The sequence below is a fragment of the Erpetoichthys calabaricus genome, assembly GCF_900747795.2.
Source record: "Erpetoichthys calabaricus chromosome 1 unlocalized genomic scaffold, fErpCal1.3 SUPER_1_unloc_26, whole genome shotgun sequence".
Taxonomy (NCBI): domain Eukaryota; kingdom Metazoa; phylum Chordata; class Cladistia; order Polypteriformes; family Polypteridae; genus Erpetoichthys; species Erpetoichthys calabaricus.
The window spans coordinates 1,192,898-1,212,490 of record NW_026261592.1 but is presented as its reverse complement, the minus strand read 5'-3'; the positions used below and the strand labels follow the sequence as shown (position 1 = coordinate 1,212,490).

General features: G+C 44.3%; 2 protein-coding genes and 1 long non-coding RNA gene across 3 annotated transcripts in view; 2 read left to right on the top strand and 1 right to left on the bottom strand.

Moving 5' to 3' along the window:
* LOC127526404 (NACHT, LRR and PYD domains-containing protein 3-like) overlaps nt 1-7,782 on the top strand; it is a 32,407-nt gene extending 24,625 nt beyond the window's left edge. Inside the window, exons 3-4 of the mRNA XM_051921835.1 lie at nt 5,975-6,148; nt 7,654-7,782. Coding sequence (XP_051777795.1) covers nt 5,975-6,148; nt 7,654-7,756 — 277 coding nt within the window. The 3' untranslated portion in view covers nt 7,757-7,782. The remainder of the gene's footprint in view (nt 1-5,974; nt 6,149-7,653) is intronic.
* Nucleotides 1-19,593, bottom strand: part of LOC114643290 (NACHT, LRR and PYD domains-containing protein 12-like) — a 547,995-nt gene that overhangs the window by 375,665 nt on the left and 152,737 nt on the right. The gene's annotated exons all lie outside the window — the stretch shown is intronic.
* The window catches only part of LOC127526405 (uncharacterized), a 272,184-nt gene that overhangs the window by 228,884 nt on the left and 23,707 nt on the right, over nt 1-19,593 (top strand). The window lies entirely within an intron of this gene.

The following is a 19,593-nucleotide window of genomic DNA, read 5'->3' as shown; positions in this document are numbered from 1 at the left end:
CTAAAATAGAATAAGGAGGAGAAACACAGTTAGTGTGAGGAGAAGAGACGACTAAAGTGACAGAAGACAAAGAGGAGTGGACAGCTAGAGCTGTACTGAAGTGACAGATAAGGACAAGGAGAACAGAATAGCAAAGATAAGGAGAAACAAGAGAAGGAGATGAACAGAATGAAGAAAAGGACAAATAAAAGTAGAGGACAAGGCAGAGGATAAGGAGAAGGAGAGAGAGGATGGCAGACAGAGGAACAGGAGGAAAGGTGGACAGCAGCTGTAGAAATGACCAGCCAGTCATACACAGAAAGAGAAGGTGACAGGGAGGAGAGGATTAGGACTGAAGGCAGTGTGGACAGTAAGGTGGGAGACACAGGAAGTGACCGCCATTATAGCCAAGTGGACTGAACAGGCCGACATCATTCTACAAGACATGACCCAGAGGTCTACACAGGACATCGACATATATCTGTCAGTTGGCTTAGTGACCGACAGGTGGACACACACATCATGTGCAGTAGACGTCCAGAAACACTGAGAGGATTCTGGGAAGGTGACCTCAGTGGGCATGTCAGTGAGATACTCCAGTGTGAGGAGTGGCGCCCTCTTGTGTTTGTAACTCACACTTGTGTATCTTGTGGGACATTAAAACAAGAATCTCACCACATGACCAGTGTAGGCTGTCACATGACTTTCTCAGTAATCCAGTATATAGCGCCTTTTTGATATTTTTATACACACATGGTCTTCACTGATGTCATCACAGGTCCAAACCCTCTGCCTCACAAATCCTTCTTTTGTCATTTCAGTCAGTCAGGGTCTTCCTCAATGCCAGCAGACAATCAAACAGTCGACTGGAGATGTGAATAATGTGACTGTCACTAAGGACACCTGTCACACTAGTCCTGTGCTCCACTGGTCACTCTGGTCACTGCGTGATTCTCTTTACTACTAAATACAAAGCGGTGTGGTGACACATGTCAGGGGTCAGTGGTTGTGTGCAGGTTTTTAAATTAAAATGGTGGACTCAGAGGGGCGTAGGTGGATGTGGTCGTGTGGGGGAGCAGAGCATCCCTGGAGTGTTGGTGGTGAATTGGCGGAGCGCACTTTACACCTGCAGACACGTGTGGTTCAGCCAGTGTCCTCATTAGTGTTCTGGGGTGTGGAATTAGACACCTGCACCCCAGTGAGTTTAAAATGAGCTGAGCAGGATAGTCAAGAACAAAACTGAACAGGAAAGAAAAATGAAAAGATGGAGATGGAGGTTAAATGAGAAATAAAGTAAATGCAGAATTGTGGCTGAGCTGATGCAGTGGAGTGGAGGTCAAGAAGTGGCTGTGAGAGGAATGAGGACATGGCACTCAAGGGGTAAGGTCAAAACCTACTGTGTGCCCAAGGACGAACAGTGACCACCTGCTCTGAGTGGGCTTCTGCTGAAGGCTGAGGGATAGCGTTAGGAGAAAGGAGAAGGTCTCACAAGGTACCCTGCTGAAGGCTATGGGATTGTGGTGGGAACACAAGATGAGTTTGGGGTCCTCAGCGATGACCAGCTAAGGTGGCTAGGGCAGAAGTCGATGTGAAGGATGACTGCCCTTGCCGGTGGTCTCTTGTCTTGCTAAGGAGAACTTAAATGGTAAGCAGAGGAGATGTCAGTTTTAGGTGGCACAGAAACTCTTGTTGTTTTTACATACAATAATGCCAGTGCAGTGAGAATTGTGCTAATAATGCTACTATCAAAGTGACAGGTGGCACATGATATTAAACATAATATTATTGTGACAAATACTAAAGTGACATAACATTAAAGTAAAATGAAATAAAGTGACATGACTTATACTGATAGGATAACATGTTTGAAGTGACCCATAACAAACACAAAATAAAACTTCTAGAGCAGTGAGCCAATAGTGAGATATCAGATGTGGTGCCCAGCTAATACAGTCAATACAGCTTAGGAGGAGAGAAGGAGCGTCAGGCCCAGAACTCAGCCACCACCCCCTGTTATGAAGAGTTAAAGAGTCTAATGGCTCTGAGGACTAAAGATCTCTGGTATCTGTCCATATTGCAGTTCTGTGATAGCAGCCTACCACTAAACAAACTCCTCTGATTAATTATGGTGGTGTATAGTGGGTGATGTTCATTGTCCATAACAGATAGCAACTTGCACAGTGTCCTTCTCTCTGCCACCGTCACCAGAGAGTCCATTTCCATTGCAGCCACAGATCCTGCTCACCTGATCAGCTTGTCAATACACTCACCATCTCTCTTCTTCAAGCTACCCCACTTGATCACTTTATATAAAGTGATAGATAATTACAACGGTGAACAGATATAATGGACATCATTAAGGACAATACACATAATCCAAACAGACAATATTGGTCTGCTGATATGGTGACTGGAGGACAGACCTGCACAAGTTGCTTTGTAATATCGGGGCACCAACTGGGTGTCCCCCTTTAATGAAGCCAAATGAAACAAAACAAAAGTGGACGCGATGGCCCAACAAAACACACCTTTACAGCTCAATAGACAAATTTACTGTGCAGTTGTGTGAACACAATGGCGCTTGCTTCATGTTGAGTTTCTGGGTCAAACAGCAGACTCCATCCTCTGGGGGTCTACAGCTTTTGAAGAGTCCCACCCAGAAGGACAGGGGCAGCTCTGGGCACTGCGGCTGAGTCAGTTCCCCTCATTTGGTTTCTTCTCAGAGCTGCAGGTGGATAAGGAGAGACAGTCAGTGTGAGCGCCCCCTCTCGTCTCAGAGTGGTATCACTTACCTCACAGAGACAGGAAGGTCATCTACAGGTGGGCACACATGTGTGACAATACATAGAACTGGCCGCTCATTTGTTTGCACTGCTTGTATTGTTGTATTCAGCAGCACTTTGAGAATTGATTCTCATTACATGTTTATTTGCACTTCATTTCTGTTCATCTTTGTATTAACATGGAGTTGATAGTTTGGAAATGTAACAATAAATGTAATAAATGATTCCTGTAAACTTAAGAAATGTAAATGTGGTGTAAAACACATTATGCCTTCTTTGGGACTTGAAATTTAAGACTTGAGTCGCTACTTGGGAGTGAAGAGAAGAAGTAAAAGGAGAAGAAGTGAGAGCTGGAAATAAATAGGAGAGCAGTGACAGTGCGTCACCACCAGAGCAAAGCAGAAGACTTGAGGGCTTTCAGGTTTGGTGACGTCTGTATCACTGATGGCCTTTGGTGTGCACTCATAATTTGAACCCAAGTCTATTGATTTTAACATTTTTAACATTTTGTTTGAATATTTCTGACTAGCCGATGCCCGCCGTAGCATACGGCGGTGTAAGAATAGAAACGGAAAACGGTGAGAAAGGAATTCAGAAATAAACAAATAAATTTTTCTTGAAAGACGCATGGTGCATGTAGAATTTCCGGCCAAGCAGGATTATATGTGAAAGTGATAAATAAATCAGGCTTTCCGAATTTACGTACTATGGCCATGGCATCCTGATAGTTTTGTTGCATGTATCTTGGACTTCCTGGAAATGTGGACGGTAATCTGATCATTTTGCCTACACATAGGTCTACGTTGTTATTTTCAGCCTTTGCTTGCAGTGTGTCAGATAGTCCTTTGTGTTGTTCCACGCGCAGATCTTGTTGATGTAATCTGAGATCGTTGAGACGTGCGCCCTCTTTTTTAACATACACATCTATGACGGCCTTTTGGAATAGTTTGCCGCTGGAGTTCAAAATACTAAATGTATTCCTCATTGCTAATCTGTATGCATAAAATTGGCATTGAGTAAGCCTGATTCACTTGGCCGTTCTTTTATCGAGAACATGGGATTGGCTCCAGCAGACCCCCGTGACCCTGTAGTTAGGATTCAGCGGGTTGGAAAAGGGATGGATGGATGTTGTAAATCTTTGTGCCAGCCAATGTCTCCGTAAGGGAATAAAAGTGTGTAAACCATAGGATCACAATTCATATTGAGCGTGGAAATCTGTTTACAAGAGTTGCCTCTGGGATAGATGCAAATGTCCCTTTCAGCAGGGGGTTCGCCATCTTCTCCGATGAAAATCGCTGAAACATCGGTGTGACATGTCGGGGCATCGTATCGTCGTAAATCCTGCCAAGGGGTTTCCTTGAAAAGAATTCATACAGATGCTGTTGGATTGGACTGAGCGATTTCATGCATGTGTTTTGTGTGATTTAGCGAAGGGGTTGATGGTTCTGAGCTTGGAATCTAGCTGGACTCTGGAGAAGTACATTTTTCCTGCATGGAGAATTTGCTTTATTTTGTAAGCATACGTCAGTAGCTTGCGCTGTGTCAAAAACATACAACTGTCCATATCCATCATCTCCAGACAGAGGAGCAGCTTCAGCGGCAGACTGCTGTCACCATCCTGCTCCACTGACTATCTATCTATCTATCTATCTATCTATCTATCTATCTATCTATCTATCTATCTATCTATCTATCTATCTATCTATCTATCTATCTATCTATCTATCTATCTATCTATCTATCTATCTATCTATCTATCTATCTATCTATCATATATATATATATATATATATATATATATATATATATATATATATATATATATCCTGGAGAGGTAAAAGTGTTAGTGTATAGTGGAGATTTGATGATAAATTTGCCCGTGTATTTTAAAACAGTATGGTCCATGGCCAGGATGTTGAGTGATGTTTTCTGTGTAAGAAGCTGTTGTAAAGACACAGGTGGCTCCCGCAAAGGTGGTAAAGCTACTCTACCGTTGTGGCAGCACCTCGAGTACTTGGTGAATGTATTATGCTCAGCAGGCCAGTATAGTGCATGACATGGAAGACAACGAATAGAATTCGAGAAATATCGTGTCGGATGCGTGTGGGCGGGACGAGTGGAACCAGGACGAACTAGAAGAGAAATATATATAAGAGATATAATTAATAAAAGACCCCACCATCTTTAGTGCACCCCTTACTGTCCACTGGCCTGTCGTGACTTTTATAATCAGACGTCATTGAAAAGGCAGGACATAAAGAAATGAGTTGATGTTGTGACAAATACAAAGGATGAGGACACAAACATGTCACTCATTAGACCCCCACACATCCTGTGAAGTCAGCTGATAAAGTGCTGTGGATTTCCTTTCTCGTCATTTTGATCAAATCACTTATGGGCAGAGCTGGGAATGGACAGCAGTGGTCAGCAGTCATGGGTGTCTCTTCACAATCCATTCAGACCACCTGTGTGCCCACTGGACTGGACTTTGGGACGCTGACAGTACATTTGAAGCTCGTCCTCCTGCTTTATTACAAATTAGTAGAAGGAATAAGGAAACTGAGCTCAGCACCACTGAGGTGTTTAGTGGACAAAGGTCAGCTGGTCAATGTCACCGGTCAGTATGTGAGGTCTAAGTGGACAGGGACAGAAGTGTCACATGCCAGTCTTGTCCCCATGTCCATTATGTCTTCACTACTAATGTCAGGTCCAGTGTTTGTCCTTTTAAACCAACAGAGTGTCATCATCATCATCTAATTACTGTGACATCAGGAGAGTCCATCGTGACAAACAGCTGAGTGTTAAGCTCTTCAGTGACCAGAATGTCTAACAGTTGTCTTTCCATGATGTCCTATAAATCTGACAAAATGTCAACACATCCTGAGTCCTGAATGACACAACGAAATCCCACTTTGTCACGCCCCCCACCCCCCCACCATTGTCACCTTCTACAAGTCCATGTGGCCTCTCAAGTGCAGGACGCTGTCAGTCTCATTTCTTTGAGGCTCATGTCCAATATTAATGTCCGTGTGTCCTTTTCAATGACCCTCTCAGGTGTTTGGTGCCTTACTTATAAGAACAGCGGTGGTCTCGGGTTCAAACAGACTCAATAAAAAGATAAAATGCCAGCAGTCATTGAGCCTTTGAGCTCTGTGGCCTTCTGTCTTTCTGTCCCTCCTCATGTCTTCACTTCTCTTTCTTTTTCTCCTCAGCCTGTGGTCATGTGGTCTCACCTCCAGATCTTCCTCATCTCTCTCCTCAGTCCTCTCTTCTCCACACTCACAGCTGACTAAACTGGACCTGAGGAAAAACAAACTGGGAGATTCAGGAGCTCGTCAGCTGTGTGAGAGTCTGCGGACCCCAGACTGTAAATTAAAGACACTGAGGTGAGTAAACAGGGTGAGGTGTATGGGGTTATGAAGTCACAGCTGACGGCCTGATGGACGGACTGATCACAGGACACCACGTGGACTGACTGAAGGAAGGAGAAGGACAGGCAGTGGGACGAAAAGGACAAACAGCAGTGGACAAGTGGAGCTGGACGGAGGTGACAGACAGGGAGGACAACAAAGATAATGAGAGATGACAGAAGGAGAACAACAAAGAGGAGGAGTGTGAGATGAGCTGAGAAAAGTAAGAGCAGAAAAGGTGGATAGACAGAGGGACAAGGACACAGGGAGGAAAGGTGACAGGATCAGGACAGCAGACAGAGTGGACAGGAGGAGAAGATGGACAGGGTTATGGGGGTCGCTTGGAACTAACAAGACAGAGAAGAGCCAATGTCAGTGGACAGGGTGGTGAGAGGACAACAAGAAAAACGAGGATAGAAAATAAGAGAAGACAGGAGAGTGAGGAGGAGTGGGAAAGAAAATAATAAAGAGAGACTGGACATTAATTAAGAGAGCAGGACACAGGAAGTGACCACAGAGGGGTCAACACCATGTCACCTGGACAGACCACCTTCTGTTGTGATTGCTCTAACAGCACAATATAACAAAGGGCCGAGGCCTCTAGAATAGCCCACCAAACAAATGTCACCCCCAGGCAGGCCCACCCCAGGCAAACAGGAGGCTTCAGGCCTGACTAGGCCTCAGAAAGCAGCTCAGGCTTTTAAATTGAAAATAAAATCATAAAGAGTCTCAGAGGCGTGAAGTGAGTCTGACCAGAGGGAGAACCGTGAAAACTCCATCTGGAGCAGAGACAAGTCCACAAGTGGTCTTCATAAAAGACGAGATTTATTAACAAAAGAGCCAAAGGGGCTGCCAAAGGCAATCCAAAGCTAACAACATTCAAAAAGCACAAACTGTAAGAGAATCTGAACTCAAGAGCCAAAGGTTCAAAGACAATAATCAGAAATAAAAACAAAAGAGCAAAATACTCACAAAGACCACCAATCACCAGAGCAGTCAAATGAGCCGCAGCCTTTAGAGAGTTGGGGGGCAGGTGGTCCTGCGTCTTGGGATCAAACCACAAAATACAAGGAACATGAGAGAACTGCAAAACACACACATAGATACTAAATAATAACTGAATAGAATAAAAATAACAGATAATACAGAATTAAACAAATAATAAATGAACAGAACAATGTTAGAAAAACAATGAAGGACAATTAAAAAAATACATAAAACTGTCAGCAGGAGCCACGGAGGACCCCCAGCCTGACTAGAACACCTTCACTGAGATGAGATGAAACCAAAAGGCCTTCAGAGGACGGTGACCTGACTGGACAGTGAACTGAGTGACCGGCAGGCCGACACACATGTCATGTGACTTAGGGACACTGAGGAGAATTCTGGAAAGTTGACCTGAATGGGTGTGTCACTGTGATAGTACAGTGTGTGAGGTGGGGTCCTCTTATGTTTGTAACTCACACTTGTGTCCTTCACAGGCTGTCTGCTAATGAGATCAGTGAGAGTGAGAAGAGGAACCTGAGGTCACTACAGGAAGAGCTGAACAGGACTGGACGGCAGCTGGATATCAAGATATTATAAGACTGGACATGCTGATCAACTGACCCCAGTGAGGCTGCTCCCTGTCCACCCTCTCTAAATTCTTCTCTTTATTCTTTTATTATCCCCTTGTAATAAGTCCATCCATCCATCCATTTTCCAACCCGCTGAATCCAAACACAGGGTCACGGGGGTCTGCTGGAGCCAATCCCAGCCAACACAGGGCACAAGGCAGGAAACAATCCTGGGCAGGGTGCCAACCCACTGCAGGACACACACAAACACACTCACACACCAAGCACACACTAGGGCCAATTTAGAATCGCCAATCCACGTAACCTGCATGTCTTTGGACTGTGGGAGGAAACCGGAGTGCCCGGAGGAAACCCACGCAGACACGGGGAGAACATGCAAACTCCACGCAGGGAGGACCCGGGAAGCGAACCCAGGTCCCCAGGTCTTCCAACTGCGAGGCAGCAGCGCTACCCACTGCGCCACCGTGCCGCCCCCTTGTAATAAGTTTATATGTTTATTATGTCCCTGTGCTCTGTACAAAAAATATTTTATAAATCTGCTTGAGTAGTTATATGCAGGTACTTTCTGTCAAAATGATTTTTGACCTTTAAGCCCCGCCCCTTTGGACGGGTGGACCTGAAGTCCTGCCCCTTTCCTCTGATTGGTGGATTTGAAGGATGTGTCCCGCCCCCTTCACCTGATTGGTGGATTTGAAGGATGCGTCCAGCCCCCCTATACCTGATTGGTGGATTTGAAGGATGTGTCCCTGCCCCCAACCACCTGTTTACCCCCTCCTTGAACCCGCCCCTTAACCACCTGATTGGTTCTCCTTTCTGTCAAGGGCATTTTGATGGATGTCCGCCCTTCCTTCACCCCGCCCCTACCCCTCTCCCGTGGACTAGTCTAGGCATATCTGCCCCCCTTCTGTATAAAAAGCGCCACATCTTCAGATCTAAAGACTCTGTGAAGAAAAATGGAATCTATGCCTGATAAACCGGTGAAGCGTCCGTTCCGCAGAATCTATTTGAAGGATCGTTTGAGAAGGGTTAAAAGATGTTTGGTGCCTGAGTTTCTTGAAGCTGAAGCTCGGTCTAAGTTGTGCGAAACACGGTTGTTATCGGAGGACAACAAGGAAAACTGTCCGCTGGCTTTAGTATTGAAGGACTGAATTCTGCAAATTGAAACGGCGGTTGAGTAACGGACTATGAGGGCTGAAATGTAACTCGATTCGAGTGATGGAAAACCCTCCTTTATTTTAAGCCATGCTCTTCCCTTTTATCATAAATACACAGCCTGTTAGTCAGAGGACCAAACCATTTAAAGTTCCCCAGCATGTCGACCGCTACAGACTCTGAAATGACGGGGATCGGCGTAACACCCTCGGGGATCCCACCTGAAGCTTCATGGTCTGAGACTTCATGGCCTGAGGCTTCATGGCCTGAATCTTACCAGTTCTATAACTCGGTCCGGACGGATGGCCTTCAAGATCCCCAAGAATCTGACCTCCTGTATTTTAGTATACGACCCGATTACAGTCTCTGGTCAAGAGACCTTGAGCCGGATTGCGGATTCCATTCTCCAGATCCGGGGTGGTCTTCCTCTGTCTTCGCTAATGATGATCAGACGGATAACCCTGTCTCTGCCAATGGTGCTCAGACGGATAGCACCATCTCCGATAAGGGTACTCAGACGGACATCTCTTACCTAGCTCCAGGACAGCCATGGGTGATCAGACAAGGTCCGCAGGAACCGATGTCGTTCGAACTGTCTGAGACAGATATGGATTGCCCGGATGGAGTGCTGCCTGAAACCTGGAAAAAGGCTCAGCAAATTGTTAAAGGGATAATGACGTGTCTGCTGGATATCATTGTCTACTACGACCAGAAAAAAGAATGTCAAGGCTGCGAGATAGACCATCCCAGCCAGAGAAGACATACCTGCCTCTTTGAACCTGAAACCACCTACCGTCAAGGACGCTTTCAGAGGATTCTGAAGATTTTTCGCAAGTCTTGGCTGAAACGACTGGCGGTGAAAATTCTAAGTTATTTTAATATTCTACTGCCGATACACAAAATACACGCTGGGGTTGAAAAGACTGTGGGTGAGTTTGATAATACCAGCTCTATTCATGATACTGTAATGCATTCATTTTATGAAATGGATAAATACTTCTACTCTGTAGCCTGCCATGTGGCAAATGAGTTTTGTAAGCGGAATCTTAATCATGAGGGTAGTATGAACCTGTGGATTAAATATGATTTGGATTTTAATGATATGATAGAACTGAGGTGTAATTCTGTACCTGAAGCTGTACCCGTCTGAACATTTCAGAATCCTAAATAAATGTTTTCTATATGGTTAAATGTTGTCAGTGTCTGTTTTATCACCGGCGATGGAGCAGGTCTTGGAAAAAACATATTATAACTCTGAGAATGCTTGGGGGGTAAAGATTCCTTGAAAAGAGCTCTCCGGCATGCGGGGCACCATATTGGGGACCGAGAGGTATCCAATTGGTTATCGGGGCAATACACCTACACGATCCATAAACCGGCCAGAGTCCATTTTAAAAGGAATAAGGTGTATGTTTCCAATATAGATGGGCAATGGCAGATCGATCTGGCGGATATGACAAACCTGGCCGACTATAACCAAGGTTACAAGTATCTACTGACTTGTATAGATATTCTTTCTAAATATGCCTGGGTCAGGGTACTGAAAAACAAAACGGGTAAAGAAGTAACGAGGGCTTTTCGAGAAATTTTGGAGGAAGGTAGAGTTCCCGTCAAACTTCAGAATGATAGCGGTAAAGAGTTTCTCAATCGGGAATTTCAAAGCCTGCTCAATAAACACGGAATTAAACATTTTACCACCGCTAGTGAATTAAAGGCTTCAGTGGTGGAGAGATTCAACCGAACTCTGAAGACCAAAATGTGCCGTTATTTCAGTTCCCGGAATACCCGGTCCTATCTGTCGGGGCTACAGGACTTGGTGAAATCTTATAATTTGAGTCATCACCGAGGTATAAAAATGGTCCCCGCCAGGGTGAATAGTTCCAATTCTTGGAAAGTCTTTAAAAACTTATACGGCCTAACTAAACCCCAAAGAAACCCAAAATATAAGTTCAAAGTCAGGGAAACGGTGAGAGTGTCGAAATCCCAGAATCCTTTTACCAAAGGATACGAACAAACCTTTCCAGACGAGGTGTTTACCATTTCTGAACTAGTCCCGAGGGAACCGCCTGTCTACAAGCTGAACGATTATGACGGCGAAGATATTATAGGCTCCTTTTACGACGCGGAGTTACAAAAGATTCGAGGACCGGAGGTCTTCAGGATTGAAAAGATTTTGGGGAAAAAAAAGATCGATAGAAAAAAGCATATTTTGGTGAAATGGTTCGGATGGCCCGAAAAGTTTAACAGTTGGATCCCTGAAAGCTACGCGCAAGACATTAAATACTGAGAAGCGAAAATAGTGATTCATTCACGGGGGTATTCACCATGGAGAGAAAACGCTTTTACGTCGTTCTTCCTAGAAATTCTTCCTGAGATGTTTTCCCTAACAATACCATCACCGAGTTTACCGTCAAATTAGCCGCACCCATCGAACTACAGGGTCCCTGGGAAGTTGGTTTGGCCGAAATCCAGTATCCTCACACCTGGAACACCCTAGACAAACCGGATAACGCTTTTATTGTGGTGTCCCCGCAATTAACCAGGTTTTATAGTATTCCCGCGGGCTATTACTCTAGCGTCGAGAAAGTGACCTCTAAGATGAATGATGCAGTGGCGAAAGAACCCAAAGCCGTCGAGGCAGGTTCTTCAGGTTTACCGATACCGGAAAACACTGTGAGATTCCGCTACAGCGCTCCGGAGCGAAGATTCTACGTCCTAAACACAGCAAAGGACGAAACTCTTCATGTCAGGGGACAGCTGGAGAGAATTCTAGGAGCCCATTCAGACATGACCGTAGGCCTGATGAATGATGCTCCTTACCCCGCGGATATCAGAGCGGGGTTTTATACCATGTACGTCTACAGTGACATTGTGTCTCACCAAAGAGTCGGAGACAGCTACGTCCCTCTCTTGAGATGCGTACATATTGAGGATGAGATGAATAAGATTACCACAATCACCTACGACAAGCCGCACTACGTTCCGGTCAGCAAGACTCAGTTTGATACTTTGACCGTTGAAATAAAGACGGATCAGAACAAAGCGGTTCCATTTCAGTTTGGCAAGGTCATAGTCAAGTTACATTTCAGACCCTTTAAGAGGTGCGTGCATGACTAATACAGAGATGAGATCTTACCTGGACCCTAGCCCTTACGTGCATTATTACGAATCCCAAGCGGGTAGCGGACTCCCCGGGTTCTCTGGGGCTCCCGTGATGTACGGTTCTGGGATCGGAGGAATATTTCGAGGTCTGTTTAGAAGAGCTTTGCCTCTCTTGAAAAGAGGATTCGAAATCGTCAAACCACACATTAAATCAGCCGCCAAGAATATCGTCAAAGACGTGGTGGCAGGGGCCATGTCCGGAGCTATGACTCGTGGAAGTGAAGAAAATCAAGGGGGGTCGGGTCTGATGGTCATGAGGAAAACTAAACGTAAGAGACCTCCCGGGTCACGCGCAGGACCCATCCTCAAAAAGACACGCCGTTCAGCTTTTACATCATTTTCTTCTCTCAGCCACAAGGATAAGTCCCACGCCCGCAGAAAAAAGAAATCGAAAAACATTTTTTAACTCAAAATGTCTTTCGTTCATCACTTGTCTCAAGAGTGTGTGAAATCCGAATTGGATTTGTTTACGGTACCCTATACTAAGACTAGCGTAGAAAAACGCATCTACGTCGAGGTGCCCCCTCTCTCGGCTCTATCTGAAGTCGCGCCGCTAGAGTTTCTGATTACTGGGAACAGTGAAGACTACTTGGATCTGAATAACACGCTTTTACATGTCCAATGCAAAATCGTCAATGCCGATGGAACTAATCCGGCCCCCGTGGCCAAGGTAGCCTTTGTTAATCATCCGATAGCCGCTTTATTTTCACAAGTGGATGTGACCCTCAGAGACCGCTTAATATCACAGAGTTCCAGCCTTTACCCATACAGGGCCCTTTTTGATGGCCTGCTAAATTACAGCAATGAAACTCTCAGGTTCCAATTTGCGTCGGGTCTTTTTTACAAAGACACGGCCAACGAACATGAAAACACCGCCTTGGACGGCCCGAATGAGGGATTCAAACAAAGAAATAGTTATACATCCCAGGGTAAAACAGTAGAACTCCTCGGACCTATTCATTCCGACCTATTTTTAAAAAAAAAATTTATTCTAAATGGGGTGGACGTCAGAATAAAAATGGTGCGGAGCAAAAATGAATTCTGTCTGATGTCCAGAGATGCCAAGCGTTACAAAGTAAACATTTTATCCGCGCTCTTTTTGTCAAGAAAGTTAAGTTTTGGCGGTGGTGAAATTAGGGCACTCCCACGCTCTTACAACTGTCAATGCCAAGTACCCCGTGGAAAGAGTGAATATGAAAGTTCTCAGTATGCCGGCAGGGATACGAGTGAGCAATCAGGAGAACTTGTTCTTGGGACAGCAGCCCAAGTATGTGGTCATAGGCATGGTGCATAATTAGGCCTTTTCGGGGGAATATGCCAGAAACTCCTTCAATTTCAACCATAACCAGGTGGAGTTCCTGGCCTTGTATTTGGACGGAGAGCAGATTCCAGCCAAGCCCTTTCAGCCCAATTTTGCTAATGACAACACAGCTCGAGAATATTACAACCTCGTGTTGGCCTCCGGAAAGCATTTGAAAGATCAGCCTCTAGCCATCAGTCGTTCTGACTTCTCCCGGGGATACACCCTGTTTGCCTTTGATTTGACGCCTGATCAAGAATGCGGAGACCATTTCTCATTGATGAAAACCGGGAACATGAGATTTGAAATCCGCTTTCGACAGCCCCTACCCCATACTGTGAATCTAATAGTGTGCGCAGTCTTTGACAACATTATTGAAATAAACCAGAAAAGAAACATCCTTTATGATTACTAAAAAAGCATGAACACCCTGCAGATCAATGAACTCATGTCCAGTAATCCGTACACAGAAAAACTGTTTTATGGAGTGTTGGCGTGCGACAAAATGCCTGAAAACATACTTACGGATCTCCCGGCCATGATCATCATCAATACTCACCATCAAAACCAACCTGGAGAGCACTGGTTGGCGATACATCTCAGAGAAGACGGAACTGGAGAATTTTTCAATTGCTACGGCACCCCACCAGACTTTATCTATTTTCCTGAGGAAATATACCGCTTTTTAAACAGAAACTGTAAAGAAATTATTCACCATACCCGACAGCTTCAAAGCTGGTTTTCCAGCGTCTGCGGACTACATTGTATTTTTTCCTGCATCACAGAGGAAAAGGACGCTCTTATAAAGAGATCATGGACCTGTATTTTAATGAGGACACCAAGAACAATTATATGGTTCAAAAATTTGTCAGTACCTTGTCTAAGAACACTTCTAGAGGTTTTCAGGATCACCCCTATATGCAAAGTTCTATGACCTGTAGTTATCCTAATAAAGAATAGACAGTCCGTATAATCAAATGTAATATTTCATTAAACAAAAATATAATTACATTTCAATAAGGAATCCATTCATTCTTTTTGCGGGATTTGGTTTTCTTGCCAACAGGTGTATCGGAAGCAGCAGCAGAGACCGAGGCAGCGGCAGCGATAGAGGCAGCGGACTTCTGCCTTCTGGGGCAGAAGGTTTGAAGCTCTCTAGAAGTTCTCTTGTGTCGGCGTTTGGCACGGCAGAGGCCGGAATGTTCAAACCAGCCAGGGCCTTAACAAATTCTTTCCACCCCCGAGGTCTCCTATAGGACGGAATATTGTGTCGGGCGGTCAAGTTCTGCATTAGATCGAACATATTCGTCCCAGGTAATGGTTCTCCACGAAGCACAAACTCTCCCAAGCCATTCCAGTCGGTTATATTAGGGTTATACGACATTTTCTGTAAAATAATTTCGGTGTATTTCTTTGATTTATCTGGCGCACTTTTCAAAATCTCGCCGTAAACCCGGTCTTTGGGGGTACTAGGAGTCTCTTTGAGAGCCCCCGGCAGTTCCTCTTTGCTCACGGCAGGCAGCAATTGTGTCAGAGGCCCGGTTTATTTATCCACTTTTTTCACAAAGGTCAAGTATCTTTGCAAGATGTTCGTATAAAGTTTAACTTTTGCCTCGGTGCTCAGGTCACTACGTTCGAGTATGAATTTCATTTGTTTATCCAGTTCACTTTCCGTAGCGCTTAAAAGGTCGGTGGAAGCTGGGGCTTTCTGTTGCCATTGAACCATTTGCTGTTGAGGGACCAGGTACATCTTGCACGTGTATTCCATATTTATACTCGCGATCCTATTAAACTAGTAATGAAAGGAATGACGCCGCTTAATAGGGCACCGAGAAACCCTCCTTTCTGATTTAAAAGGGCTTTTTTCTTTTTAACGGTGAGTTTTTTATCGCCAAGTTTTTTAACTTGGCGCAACAATGCTTCTTCAACAACTTGAACTGTCTGGACATCAGGGGAATGCGGCCTTTTAAAGTATTGAGAGCTATTTCTGATAGAGCATAAATTAAATCGTCCGGAGCCCTCGCTCAGCACCGCTTTTCTTCGACGACAGGAGACCCTATGTAGGGTCTTGAGCAGAGGGAAATTTCTTTTTATTCTGCACGACATGCCTGCTCTTACTCAAAAACTGGGAAAATTGCCCGTCTTTATCTTTTCACGACATACACCGCAGGCCTGTCGGGAGGAAATAAACCGGTACGTAAACGAAATTCGTCAGGCGTATGGGCTTTCAGATCCACCAACAGATAACTGTAAGGTTGCCTTGTAGCGTCCTCAAAGGCCTCCAAGAAAAATGTAACCTTTCAGGGTACATTTGACGCGCTAAATGGGTAATTTGCAGTTTATCTCGAGGATTTTTAAAGAGGGTAATGTAATTGGCGTTCAGGTTTATCATTCTACTTTTCTTGCCTTGAAAAAATAAATTTTGGACCAAGTAAATGATGGACAAATTCCAGTGGTGAGTATATTTTGTGAAGGCCCTCTCTATCTCTTCGCTATGACTCGCCTGTTCCATCAAATTGTCGACGATCACCAAATTAACATGATCAGGTGGCAGTAGTTCATCGTCGCTTAAGGAGACGGGTAACCCCTCCAAAAATTTGGTTTTGGGAAATTGGGCTAGCAGCTCATCGTACAGAGGCTGCCAGCAGCTGTAAAACCAGACTATATTGTCGGGGCGACAAGAAAGCATATGGTCCGCGTGCTTCAAAAGCTTTATCACATAATGCGATTTGCCCGAACAAGAGGGGCCCGAGACTATTTTCGACAACGGTTGCTGAAGTCTAACATCAAAACCCTCTTTAGTATCCATAGGAGAGAGTTGTGAAATTGGGCAATAGAATCCTCTTGTTGTACACCACTCTGAATCTTTTTCTGAGTGGACGATTTTGCAACGTCAGGTTCTTTTTGTTCCTATGTATCTGTGTACCATGAACCGTTATTTCTTTCGTGAGATCGTGTTCTACAAAACTATGCACTAGATCCATTAAAGAGTACAGGTTTACGGCTTAAGCCGTTTTGTGATTGAGAGTAATGCCCTTTACTTTCATGCATACCTTGCCTTTGAACATTTTGTACGCATATGTTTTCGGACCCCCAGAAACAAACTCTTCTATGAAGTCGTCAGGATCTAGTTCGCTGGTGAGTTCCCCTAAATAGTCAGAGCGGCGGGGTGTACTGCCCAGGCGAGGCTGTGAAGATAACGGAATCTGTATTATGATACAGAATCCTCGGCCCTAAATGCTCCAGCAAATCGTACAATTCTAGGCGGGCATAGGCCTTGTAAAAGTGGCGATCACCACATTGACGGGACCGGGTAGAACGTATCTGTCATCCGCAAACCTCCACTGCACTTGAGCGATTTTGTCGCTGACAAAACCAAAATAGGACACCCAATACACGTCTGAGAACAGGTAATCGTAGAATTCTTGGGTGTATTTAACAAACGTCGTGGTCAGTTGGTTATGCTTCTGACCAATTTTTCCCCAAAGAGAATTCAGAAATAACTTGGAAATTTGTCTCTTAGTGGGGTTGGAGGCTATGTTTTCATTCTCCAATAATACGCCTTCTTTTACGAAATAGTCATCAACATAGCGCCAGCAGGATGCCTTGTCCTGGGCCCATGAGAGCCACCCAGAGGCTTTCTGTTTGCCTTTCAGATGAATTTTGATGTAATCGGAAAATATATCAGTGGTGCGCTGTTCGTAGTGCCATATCTCATGTATTTTTAAAACTCTGTACCCTTTACCTAAGGCTTTTAGTATTTCAACGCTGCACAAGGTTCCTATTAAAGACCTTTCCTGATCATTGTGATGGCAAAGTCCGGTGGATGTTTGGGTTTCTGCACACGTACGGCACAGAGTGAATATCAATTTACCGCAAATTCTTAAAGGGAGGACCGGAAAATACAGATTGCGAGGGCGTAGCACGGTGATTTTAACGAGCCTGAAGTAATGTTTAAGATCTGCAAACTTCTCAAAAACAAAGGTTGGATGGCCGATCGGGTAGGTTTTTGTTTTGTTGACGTAAGGGTACAGACTTGTAAAATCGTAATAATGCATTTGGTCGTCACCTTGAAACTTATGATATAATTGGATAGCGTTGGTGTGCCCTCCATACAGGGCATCACGGGGATTGATAGGTTCAGGAAACTCAAAGTGTTTTAAGAAATCCTGAAGCTCCGAGTCCTCTTTTTTCATGCATTCCCACTGATGTTCCCAAATCACTCTAACCGTCAGATTAAATTTTTCACGCAATTTCTTCAGTGTGTCATCAAACGTTTTAAACAAATCGGCATAAGGCGAGAGGATGTTAAGCTTGCGCCTCGTAGCATTCTGGGCAGCCATGATAAAAGCAGCCAGCAAACTCAAAGGCCATCGGGACACCCTGAACTTAACTTTATCTAGGCGTAACCGTCTAGATAAAAGGAACTCATCTTTACTTCACCGTGATTCAGGGCATGTCGAATGTTTATTTTTTCCTTCTCGGAAAGAAACATCAGCCATTGAATAGAAGCATTAGAATAAGCTTTGTGAGTGCTTTTGTAATGATCACTCTGAATTATTCCAATCGTATTATCAGGCATGCAGGGTCAGGGTCATACACTGAAAAGGACCAATATTACCGATCCTGAGCACTTCTTCTCTAAATTTCATGCATGCTGTTCTCAAAATAACCACGTTGTTTCTGCAATAGTAAGCCAATTCTCGTCTAAAGTTGAAGGAACCGCTTTTAATCGAATCGTACCAAGACAAAAATTCCTCTCTTTCCTGGCTCATCATATGTTGAATGCCGTAATATTTAGGCTCGGGGTACAGCCTGATGTAATTTTGATTTTCAACGGTTTTAAAGAAATGGGGAAAGTACCCTTTTTGAGCCTGGAATCCCAGGGCCTTGGGCATACCACTCAATTTCATGGGTAAGAAGTTCAACGAGTCGATAAATCTCAAGTCATAATCTTCTATAAAACACATTAGTTTACAACCCTGAGATGTAACCATTGGAGTTTGCCCGCTCTCGACAAGATATTTCATTAGGAAATAACCGTCATACTCCTTAGAATTGTGAGCTATGAAGGTGTACTCTTGGTATTTCGGACATCGATATCTGTGGAAGAACTTTGCAATGCAGCCCTCCCCGGCCCAACTCCACGATTGACCATTCCAATGCATGCAGTGAATGTAATTGGGGATATGGATTCCGTCATCTTGACGGCACTCAAAATCATAGAACATGTACTTTTCGTGGATCAGTCTTTGCGGTAAGCTTTGAATAAAACACTGATGATTTTCATCCGATTCTTTCATGACCATTCTACAAATGCGACAATGTTTGGGTCGACACTTGTGAGGTTTTGAATCGGCTTTCAAGATGTATCTCCATTTGCTGAGAGGGCAGACTTTATGGACGTAGCAGATACTTTCAGACCTGTGCGTCTTTTCATTCAATTTGCGCGTTTTGTGGAGTTTGAAGCAAAACCTTGATCGACAGAAACGATGGCAATCCGAACATCGAAAAGCCTTCCCGTCAACCCTTTGACAGTCTGTAGATAAACAGACGTCACAGTACTGCTCACAACGATGTCATGATGGATTAGAATACCCCATTAGCAGAAATCACAGATGTAGTCAAATCCCAGAAAGGCTTTTGGAATCAAAACACCGTAATAATGTTCATGGTGCAAAAACAGGTAAGCCGTCTTTGTTTTTACTGGCACGGGACGCTTCAAATTTTAATACAGTGCTAGTGTTCAGTTCCCGGTACCAGACGATAATTTTAATTCCCATTAACCTCTCAAACTTTTCAATATCTGAAAACGTTACTTTCTGATCCGTTGATAATCCGACCCTGACGTGCAATCGACGAGCCTCTTGTTCACACAATTTCTGATTGTTACTGAACTTAGCGTTTAATACAGCCAACAAACCCCTGGCAAAACAGCACTGATCATCCGGGTTGAAGGAGATCCATAGGTGCATCTATGTCTTTTGAATGATTATATCATTGAAAAGGGTACAGGCTTTATGCCTAGGAGCCCCGCCACCAGATGGAACTACCTGAACGATTAGCGTCAGACTGGAATTGGCTAAAATAGTAGCTTGACTCTGGAGAAGTAATTCAATTTGATTAAAAAAATCCTCCACAGAAAGCACACCCGTGGGAGTTAGGGAAAAAACACTTGGGTTTAGAGATTTGGCACGTAATTTTAACTGCACTAGATCCTTAGGATTCAA